Genomic DNA, 11,593 nt, shown 5'->3' on the forward strand with positions numbered 1-11,593 from the left:
TACATATATTATAGAGTCTGAGAGGCTCAATATTTTATGAGATAAAAGTTTTATCGCTTGCGACATGCATTCGATTTTTCCTTAGAAATTGGTTTGGGGAAACATAAATATTTATTTATTAATTTATTTTTGTCCACTCACTCTAACGTTATTAAATGTTTTCCCCCTGAGCCCTTCGTTTTAAATTGCCCAGTCTGTAGAGTTCGGGTTGGATCTAGTAGGAGGCGAGGCATAGTCACCCGCATTTCCGCCACTTTTCACCAGTAAGTTACCTGTTTAACCTACCCGTGTTTTCTTGCTTCCGTTAGTGTCTAGTAGCTCTGAATACTTTGGGATTAATGTAAATTATTTTGATGGTGTGCTCGGTCTGTTCGATTTCTGTTTAGAGTATTTGAAGGATAAGGTTTAATGTTTACGCTGGATATTTATGTGATGTTTGGATGTTGATGTATTGTTGATTATGTGGTGGTTGTGTTTGCGGGGAGCGGATGGCTGTAGGAGTTAAGGTTGGATGTGTGTTAGTAGGAGTGTAAATTTGAAATTTTTCAGGTAAAGGTTGTCCATTTTCAAGGGAGGTTTTGCTAATTTTTCGGTAAATCTTTCCTTGCGAGTGGTCCCCACAAGACTTACTCGGGGTTTTAGGGTAAAATTCAGGGTGGGTCTTGACACGTGAATTCCCAAAAGAGATAAGTTTATTATTCCTCCCATACTCCCGTACTTTACAAGTAGCAATCAACGCTGACTTAAGCATTGGAGAGTCGAAGACTGGGCCACCCCAGTCCCGACTCCTGACACGTTGTTGCTTGTGTAGTTACAGGACCTGGAGTAAAAGATTCGACCTCCCGTCCCGTGATCCCAGAAGAGGTAGAAACACATTGTAATTCATAATCATAGAATATATAGTTTCCTAGTTAGACTCAATTACACCATGTATATGTTAGTATGTACCAATGAAAATTCATTCAGCCAAAACATCTTCTTTTCATTATATATCATATCCTAGTTCATAGCCTATCTAGAATTTGACCACCAGTACGTTTACACTAAGGATCGAAAATCCTCTTCCATTTCCCCTTGTTCAGACGAAGTGGACATCTCTAAAGATAATGAAATTTATGCGTTAAGCTGCTATATGACACTTAATTAGTTTTCTATCTACAGATTACAGAGTTTACGCATCAGCAGCATCTAAATTTTGATTGAAACAGTACGCAGGTGCTTGAGTAACTGAATCCGGCAAGACTGCACCAACATCAAATGTCATGACGTGATTAGTTATTCCTACAAAGTCATTACTTTTACTGTCAGTTCTTAAAAATATATAGATCGATGTATAACTCTAGCTTCCTCTCCCTGTTTAATTTGCATTAAGGGGAGGTTATACAAATAGAGAGAAAGTACAACTAGTGCAAGTTCACTTTTCACTATGCATATTTCAGACCCAGAAACAAATAAAGTAAGGCCCTCACTTCAAAATATAATTAGAAATGAAAATTCAAGGGAAAGAGAAAACAAAATTGGGATAGAAATAAGATGATTGGCATACCATCATAGAAATCCCAACGGACAGGTCTCTTAGTTTGAACATCTTCATAGTACCAAATGAAATCCACCTTCTCCCACACGTTGCACAGAAACCCATCAGTGACCTCTGTCCCAAGGTAGTTTGCTCCATCAAGAAAATCAGGCCGAGGAATACCCACTTCAAACTCCATAACCTGGCAATGCCCTCCCTCCCCCAAGGTGAAGTAATACGACGTGCCGTTGTTCCACTCTACATCATACAAAAGCTCACCCAGCTGCTTCTGAAATATGTTTACGTTTCTGCCTCTAGGCCAGTCGTACCATACATCACTAAGCTGGAGATGGCCTGAGGAAGTGAGGTTCATGTACAGAAGAGCGTGAAACTGCTCTGGCCATGGTGTAGGTGTTGGGGTTAGGTTTGAGCCAGTCACTACGATTAGCCAGGTTGAGGTTGCTAAGCATAGTTGTACCGGTCGATTCAGTTGCTTCATTGTCTTCAATCTTTGTTTCTCTGCTTGTTGGGTACTGAGGTAATAACAAATGAAGAGGATAGGATAACCCAACTGAGCACTTGAAATGATGACCTTGCTGTACAACTTACCAACAGTAACTGAACGGGTGGTTCTGAATATTTGGGGAGTTGGAGGCTGAGAAGCATGTATATATATCTACGAATTACCACAGTAATTATCTTCTGCATTAGAGATCACCAAAGAGATCACCAAATTATAGGGTTCGCGCTTTACTGTGAACAGAAAACAAAAATGCTCGCTCTATTCGTGCCTAATTGTTCATGGTCTGTAGTCCATAACTCCAATGCCCAATTCATGACTTTGAAAGTATTCATCAACCGTTTTGCACATTATCCACATGAACTACTTTAAGAGATATCATATAAGACATGATTAATTAGTTCACATAAAATGGGGACTACCGGACTAGCTTTCCCCATATTATTGCAAGTCAACTTGTCAAGGCTTGTAGATTTGTTTTGATCTGCTAATTAAGTTCTTTTTGGACATATATAGCTGCATGTAGTATCAAGAAGAAAAGTACATACGTGGTTAATTCATAATCAAACGAACGGGATAGGCAATAATTCAATCGCCCAAATATAATGCTAGCTTGGTTACAGTTTTCATTCAAATAACTGAAGCTGATAGAGCGCTCATGATTGGTCTCTATCAATAAAATCCTTGCTTGTGAACCACTCAATCTATCGCTTAATTTCGGCAATACGACTATTCTTGTTCACCACGAGGACAAGCGCTTTAACCAATAAAAAAGTTTCGTCAGCCTGTTAGCTTAATTCGTCGACTAAGATCTTACCCGACAAGACTTCGTTGGCTATAGTTTGGTCAGGAAAGGGTCGTCGGCGATGACTTTAGCCGACGAAACTACAAAACATCGTCGGCTATTGTCTCAGTATTTAGCCAACGACAGAAGACGTCGTCGGCTATTGTCCCAGAATTTAGCCGACGAATATCTTTAATATTTCGTCGACCATAGTCTGATACTTTGGCCGACAAAACATTTAAGATATTCGTCGGCTAAAGTGTGTAATAAAAAAAAATAAATAAATAACTATAGCCGACGAAATATAGTCTGTTTCGTCGCCGTTAAAATGGTTTAGCCGACGAAACATGCCATAATTCGTCGGCTAAACCTTATTAAAAAAAATTAAAAATACTATAGCCGACGAGTATCTTACATGTTTCGTCGGCTATAAGTCCATTCCAATAAAAAAATTACCCGAAATTTCTAAATTACCATTCCAAGCAAGCTGCAAAATAAACCAAAACAATTCAATACATACAACCAACAACAAGCACATAAAACTATATAATTAATCAACTACACAAAATCTAGATGGTCTAAATCAATATCCGATTCTGGGGGCTGCTGCTGAGGAGTTTGGGGCGGCTAAGGTAGCGGTATAGGCGTAGGCATGGGCGGAGCTGGAAGTCCCTGAAGCTGGGCAGCTGTAAACTCCTACAAATACTGGAACATCTGCTACTGTTGGGCCTGTTGGGCGGCATATACCGCGGAAGTATAGGCTCTCTGGTCGACGATCTGGGCGGCATGAGTGGCAGCCTGAGCAGCATGAGAGGCAGCTTGAGCAGCTTGTTGTTCCCGTAGTCTCTCAACTTCCGACTCTAGCTGAGTCGTCCTGCTGCTGGTTGAGGTTGCATTTCGTTGAAATCCTTAAGTGGTCTTCAGGACCCCCTCGCCCTTCTTTCCTAGACCCCGGCAGTAGAAGTTGTTTTCTCGAGGTGGGAAGGCTGTGCCCATGATCCTCGCCCCAACCCTCGGATCCAAAGTGTCGATCCGGGACATGGCTTCGGACATCTCTTCCTCTTGCGTGTCCGGCCATGTCTCCCTCACTATAGCACTCATCACCTCGTCACTAGCCTCCCTCACATTCGCCTAATTGGATAGGAAAAAAATGATTAATCAACATTTTGACATATATATAAGTAAAATTTAAAATTTAAAAACGTAAGATGACTTACAATATCCTCTTGGGCGTCAGGATATGCCTTCTCGTACGTATAGACATACCGGTTGAATTCTGGATGTTCCCTGGCCACCTCGTCCATGAAGACAACGAATGGTCTAGAACCGGCACGATGGTTCCTTGTGTTGCGTTGCCGATTCTGAGCGGCCTTCAAAGAAAAAAATAAACTATTAGTAAAATATTTAAAAACGGAAGTACTTAATGACAAATTAACTAATTAATTTTTTTAAATACCTGTTTACGAGGGTTCATGAATTCTGATGTCAGAAGCCAACGTCACTCGTACTCCCTGTATTGGAACTCAGCAGGGGTACCAGAACGTGCGTTCCCGTGCGTAATCCAGTGGGTCCGCAACTCGTTCTTCCACTCCTTGTACCTACAGATACAACAAAAATATTAGAAATATTATTAATATCACATACAATTTTGTTTTTTCATTAACTTCCCAACGTACCTTCCCCATGCACAACGTCCGCCCAGCTGTTCTTCAGGTGCTCGGGAACCTCAAACCACACCTGCATTTAACTGTTTATTAGTTTAGTTTTTCGAGAAATCAACAATGTAATATATAATATTATTGAGGCATTTTGTAAACTCACCGACATCGCGTTGTGGACCATGTCCTTAACCTCCTGCGGGACCTCGCCCCAATCTGACCACAACATAGGGACTATCCTTGATGAGTGCTCCCACGCGGCCGGAGTACGTCCTCGACTACCCGCCCGATACTATGTGGCCATCCCCATCAGTACCGATGACGATCCTCCCTGAGGTACTGACAGTCTTCTCGAGAGTCTTCCCTGTGACAGGGCCTCTCTTCTTATTTGTCGTTTCGCTCCGACGATGCCTATCACATGATAAACCAAATTGATTATTAAAATCGGAGACCCTTTATTATTAATTATAAGAAAACAAATCATTCATCTTTCATTACCTGAGGGCGATGCGACGGACGCGACGGATTCCGTCTCTGTCGCCGATGATGATACCCTCGTGGAAATAAGAGACGTATCAAAAGGCACGAACCGGTACGCCGCTGATGGAGGGCAGTGGATAAATCGGCGTCCCTGAGCCATCGACTGCAGGTAAGGCCGGTATCATCCGCGGAAGGAACAGATGAGGTGGTGGCATTTGTACCCCATCTGACCCACCATTCGAAACAGTAGGACCCGGAGTGGGCACCCGGTGTATCTCAGGCATACGAGGTGCAGACACCTCCGTCTGGGTCTGAGGCCATAGCTGCCTCGAGGAACGAGGGACGACCAGCTGCCTCGATGAAGGGGGCACCTCCGGCTGCCTCGAGGAATGGGAAACGCTCGGCTGCCTCTGCGCCGTCTCCAGAAGGGTCGCACGTCTGGTTGTCACGGGGCCTTGAAATGACGTTTGAGGGTTGCTAAAGGTTCCCTCAGACGATTCGGACCTTTGGCCCTTCGAACCCTTCGTCGATCTAAAATTACCGCTCATCCTGTTTAAAATATTAATTTGAATCAAGGCTGAGGAAGAAAACCGAATGATTATATCTTTTTACTAAAAAGATATGTGGAGGTGCCCTGTAGGAGTTAAGGAGTAGATTTGGGTAGATTTTTTTTGTTATATTCCAAAGATAACAAGAAAGATAACAATCAGCAGAACTCCAAAGGTTTATTGCCTCAATTTTTAAGCACCTAGAAATCGATTTACGACATACCAATGTCCCAAATAACCATGTACTTGCACACAGTTAATCTCATTCACACCACCAATCAACAAAATCACTCGCAAACAACTGCACCTTCCCTCGACATTCTAATGAACCTAAAAAAAGAGACGCTACTATCCACCATTCCGAATTCCACAACAACACAAATGCTTAACATTGTCGCTCTCTGTTTTGCTCTAATCATATATGTGAATCACTAAACTAATTTACTAACTGATCCAGACTACATGAAATTTAATAACGACACACCACACGTAAATCATACACAAAATCAATAGGCATCGAAAATATCCACAATATTTCAGCAACCAGAGATTAAAACTTGCATAATCCAAACCACAACGAAGTCACACAAACAGCAACCATATATATATATATATATATATATATATTCATCATAAACCAATCCACAATATCAATACCGCATAAAAACCCTAAATTCCCAAATTCGAAACCCTAGAATGACATATCGAAATCAAAATTAGAGGATTACACCACCTGGCAAGCGACGAGCAGGCGAGTAGGCGGAGCAGGTGAGCAGGACAGGGAGAGGGCGACCGGGAGAGAAAGAGGGAGACCGGGAGAGGGAGAGAGACAGGGTGACCGGGAGAGGGAGAGCGAGACCGGGAGAGGGAGAGGGCGACCGGTAGAGGGAGAGGGAGACCGAGAGAGGGAGAGGGAGACTGGGAGAGGGAGAGGGTGACCGGGAGCGCGGTGAGGGCTCACGGAGGCGGAACGGGCGTTAGCTAGGGTTTTTTCGTCGCTCCGGGCGTCGAGCGCTGCGTTTTCTACGGTCCCGATACCTTTAGCCGACGAAATACTTATTTCGTCTGCTAAACCTTTAAATTCGTCGGCTAAAATATGAAATTCGTCGGCTAAACGTCTAAATTCGTCGGCTAAACCTTTGAAATTCGTCAGCTAACCTTTGAAATTCGTCGGCTAAACCTGTGAATATCGTCGGCTAAAGTACTTTTTATACATTCGGCACATTGTGATTATGATGATCAAACTTGAGAAACGAAAATCCCACCGTCAGATCTGACCATCATGATAAAATATATGTATGGGAAGAAATTCAACTTGATCCGACAAGGTTCAAGCCTCGATCCGGACGGTCAATCCCGTAAGTCAAACCCCTAAACGCACGGAAAAGGTCATTGGACCGTCTAAATTATGTATCTTGGCCGGACCTTCAACTGAAAATAGTTTCAAACCGATGAGACGCAACAAGTCGTATAAAAATTTTACGGAAAATAACCACCGAAGATAGGGCTACCCATAGGGAGAAAGAATGGAAAATTGCATTGACCGCAACTATCGGCACCGAGACTTTACCAGAATACCGTGATTTTTCAACTGTAGACATATTTCACCATTTTGGTCATATCTTATTTCACGACTTTTTTGCGTTTGAAAGTTCTACGTATAGTTTGTTTTTAAAACGGAACATTTACTTAAAAGACTTGGTAAACAAGTTATACAACATTAGTAAGCATGTTGTGATTGTGATGATAAAACTTGAGAAACGAAAATCTGACCATCATGATAAAACACATATATGCGAAAAAATTCAACTTGATCCGACAAGGTTAAGGGCTCGATCCGGACGGTCAATCCGTTAAGTCAAACCCCTAAACGCACGGAAAAGGTCAGTGGACCGTCTAAATTACATATTTTGGCCGGACCTTCAACTGAAAATAGTTTCAAACCGATGAGACGCAACAAGTCGTATATTAGGGTATTCGTCGGCTAAGGTTTAGGGTTTAGGGTTTAGCCGACGAAATATTAGGGTATTCATCGGCTAACCGCATCTTAGCCGACGAATTATGGTATATTTCGACGGCTAAGATGTTTTAAGCCGACGAATTATAGTATATTTCGTCGGTTAAGATGGTTTAAGCCGACGAATTATGATATATTTCGTCGGCTAAAGTATAAAAAATACATTAAAAAAACAGAAGGTTTAATGCAAACCATACTAACTTCCTGTTCATATATCACCAAAATTCATATAAAATAACAGAAATATGAATTCAACATATGTAAACTATAAAGGTAATACATTCCTTTTTATTACAAATTAATGTAATCGGAATTAAAACTAAGGCTTGTATCGGAATCATCTGATGAGTCTTCTTCGGTGTCAGAATTAATTTCTGGTAATCTATACATTTCCTCATCGCCAGAGTCTTCGTCTATTTCTTAATTTGGTTCAACATCAATAAGCCTTGGCTCTTCATCACGAATTCGCACCGAACGACTCGCTTTAAAATTATTAAGGCGAACGGTAGAGGAGTTAGGAATACCTATTGTGCTGGGCTCTTGACACGCAACATCTTCTTCCTCGTCTTCGGCTCTCCAAGTGTAGCCACCCGGTAAATGTTTCGAGGGTGCACAAGTTTGACTACTTTCCACGCGTCACCCTTAGCAAGGTCATCAAGATAAAACACTTGTTTTACCGATGTGCCAAAAATGAACGGGTCATCTTCGTAACAACTTGTAGCAGTGTTCACCGATAATATTTCGTACTGATCGGTCTTCATGCTCTACGGCCTAGTATCAAACCATCTATACTTGAAGAGGTGCACTGTCATGCCTTGCTCATAAACGAGTTCCACCACTGAATGGAGAACACCGTAATAGTCAACTCCATTCCGCCCACCATGCGCCATCACCCCAGAATTCTGTGTTCTCCGTCGGCTGTCTCTCTGTTCACATATAAATTGCACGCCATTCACCTTGCACATCGGATAAACTCTTGACAATATCGGTTTCATCGCTAGAAGTCTTAGTTCATACGACCAATTTGGGTGACCATCAAATTGAATATGGTTCATCTGCAACCAACCATTCAACTATAAATAGGGATAATTATGCAATAAACATAAATACATACAAAAATATTGAATTACGTACCCAGCCGCCAAAATAGTTTGCGAACTCCTTGTTGTGGTACTCGAGATCACCTTGAATGTCTGGACAATATAGATGGATGTCTTTCCAGTATTCAACTTCTGGACAGTTAATCAATACCCACCAGTGGGCAATGACTAGCTCATGTGGTTGCAACTTGTAGGAGTCTGGCAAAATTCCATAAACCTCAACAGCACTGGAGAGTATGGAAAGATTGAACTTCGGTACATCTACCGGTATGGTTTGCGGAGTTTCCTTCAACGCTCCTAAATACAACTTCATGTAGGTGACGCACTCGTGCGCAATATATGCTTCAGCTATACATCCTTCATGCGCGGATTTATTAGCCACATAATCTTTGTAGTCTCCAAGTTGCCTATAAATCAAGTTGCAAAGTGTTATGATTATTGAACATGTATATTGAGGAATTCAGGTGTTAAAAACATACATTTCCATGGGATATATCCAAGTGTAGTGTACTGGACTGAACTGGTAAGCAACAATTGCTCGGGAGGATGGATCATCAGGTGAGGCATGATGTCAAAAAAATTTGGAGGAAATATCCTCTCAAATTTACACATGATATAAATGATGTCCTCTTGCATTTCCCAGAGGTTAGATTTTTTCATTTCCCGTGTGCATAACTTCTGGAAGGATCTTGCCAACGCTATTAACGGCTCTACCACCTGACAGGGAAGGAACGGTCGAATGAAAACAAGAAAGAGACGTTGTAGCAGAATATGACAGTCATGACTCTTCAACCCATACATCTTATTGTCCCGGAAGTTCACACACCGGGCTATATTTCCTACATAACCTGAAGGATACTTCACACAACTCATCCACCTGAAAATTACGTTCTTTTGGTCAGGCTTCACTGTGTAAGGAGCTTAAGGCATATTTTTCTTCCCTTCTTTCAACTACAGATGTCTTCTTATAAGCATTTTTTTTAGATCAATGCGTGCCTTAGGATCGTCTTTCGTCTTCCCCTCCAAGTTCAGCACTGTGCCTACCACACTGTCACAAACATTCTTTTCTATGCGCATCACATCTAGGTAGTGTCTGATCAACAACTTACTCCAGTATGGGAGTTCCTATAATATGCTCTTATGTGTCCAGAATTTGTACCTGTCGGGTTTTTCAGGTATTGCCGCCACAATATTGGGATGATTGCTGAGCTGCCCAAAATCGTACTCATTAAGCACTGCTAAAATTTCTTCCCCCGTCCATCTTCTGGGAGGCACACCATTTTCTACGGTCTCATCAAATGCATGGTGCATCGAACCGCCATTCGTGATCATATGGAAGGAGAGTACGGTGACCCAATTTGCATATCTTGTTGTAATGACTGCTTCTCCCCTCATCGCTAAGGCACTTTGGACAAGCCTTGTATCCCCTAACAACGTTGCCCGACAACATCCCACGGGTAGGAAAATCACTGATGGTACCAACAACCATGACATGCATCTAGAACATCTCGTGCATGTACTAGTCATAAGTGGGATGACCAACATCCCACAAAAACTTAAGCTCTTCAATCAAATATCTCAAATACACATCGAGACACTTCCCTGGATAACCAGGCCCCGGAATCAACAAACTCAACATATTGTATTCCTTCTTCATGCACATCCATGGAGGAAGGTTGTACGGTACCAAAATCACCGGCCATACACTGTATTGAAGACTCATGTTGCCAAAAGGGTTGAACCCGTCGGATGAGAGCCTGAGCCTCACATTTCGGACCTCTGACGCAAAATGAGGAAACTCCATGTCTATATGCTTCCAAGCCTCCCTGCCAGCAGGGTGTATAAGGGTATCTTCGTCATGCAATTCCCTATCAGCGTGCCATCTCATAGCTTCGGCCGTGTGTGAAGACATGTACAACCGCTCCAGCCTATCCCTCAACAGGAAATACCGAAGTACCTTCACAGGTTTCCTGTTGCCTACAAGAGTCAGCTTATATCTGTCAGTGTGACATATCGGACATGCGTCAAGGCCACCAAGGTCATTCCCTTATGGATCTTTACCCCAGAAGAGAACGCAGTCATATCTGCATGCATGGATCTTGATGTAAGAAAGCCCAAGATCTTTCAGGATACATCGGACCTTATGATGAGTGGTAGGAAGACAATGACCGTGGGGCAGCATCGAAGCAGTGTACTGTAGATAATCATCAACAGCCTTCACGGTCGATTTTGTCTCAACTTTAATCTTCATTACGTCCATCACACTTTCAAGAACGGTCTTCTGACAACCGGTGACACGACCCACCCCGAATTTCACCTTGAAACCCAGAGTAAGTCGTGCGGGGACCACCTCCAAGGAAAATTTACTGAAAAGATTAAGAAAATCTCCCTTGCAGATGGACAACCCTAACTCGAAAATTTCATATTACACTCTTAATTTAACGCTTCTGAATATCACATAATATACAAAATTCTAAAGTATTCAGAGCTACTAAACACAAGCGGAAGCAAGAAAACACAAGTAGGTTGAACAGGTAACCTACTGATGAAAACTGGCCGAAAAGCGGGTGACTATGCCTCGTCTCCTACTAGATCCAACCCGAACTCTGCAGACTGGGCAATTTAAAACGAAGGGCCCAGGGGAAAACATTTAATAACGTTAGAGTGAGTGGACAAAAATAAATTAATAATTAAATTATTTATGTTTCCCCAAATTAATTTCTAAGGAGAAAATCGAATGCATGCCGCAAGCGATAAAACTTTTAATCCCATAAAATATCGAGCCTCTCAGATTCTATAATATATGTATGTATTTACACTCGTCCATACTCCCTATATAAATTACATGGGTCGTATATAGGGCGTACTACGCTCGCGTCCAACGCTCACGTCACGCCTTAATGCGGTGCTACACTACGCCATCAAGGTGGACAAACGGGTGGTATAAATAATGTGTCCATACCCCCTACT

The 11,593-nt window shown here is 42.2% G+C and overlaps 1 protein-coding gene across 1 annotated transcript; it reads right to left on the bottom strand.

Annotated features, from left to right (window-relative positions):
* Positions 1-1,171: 1,171 nt before the first annotated feature.
* LOC101314654 (uncharacterized protein At4g14100-like) lies at positions 1,172-2,015 on the bottom strand. The gene is made up of 2 exons (XM_004298009.1): positions 1,547-2,015; positions 1,172-1,281 (listed from the first exon to the last, which is right to left on the bottom strand). The coding sequence occupies exons 1-2, from the start codon at positions 2,013-2,015 to the stop codon at positions 1,172-1,174; spliced, it is 579 nt and encodes a 192-aa protein (XP_004298057.1).
* Between the last annotated feature and the right edge of the window lie 9,578 nt (positions 2,016-11,593).

This window comes from Fragaria vesca, linkage group LG4 (genome assembly GCF_000184155.1).
Source record: "Fragaria vesca subsp. vesca linkage group LG4, FraVesHawaii_1.0, whole genome shotgun sequence".
NCBI classification, from domain to species: domain Eukaryota; kingdom Viridiplantae; phylum Streptophyta; class Magnoliopsida; order Rosales; family Rosaceae; genus Fragaria; species Fragaria vesca.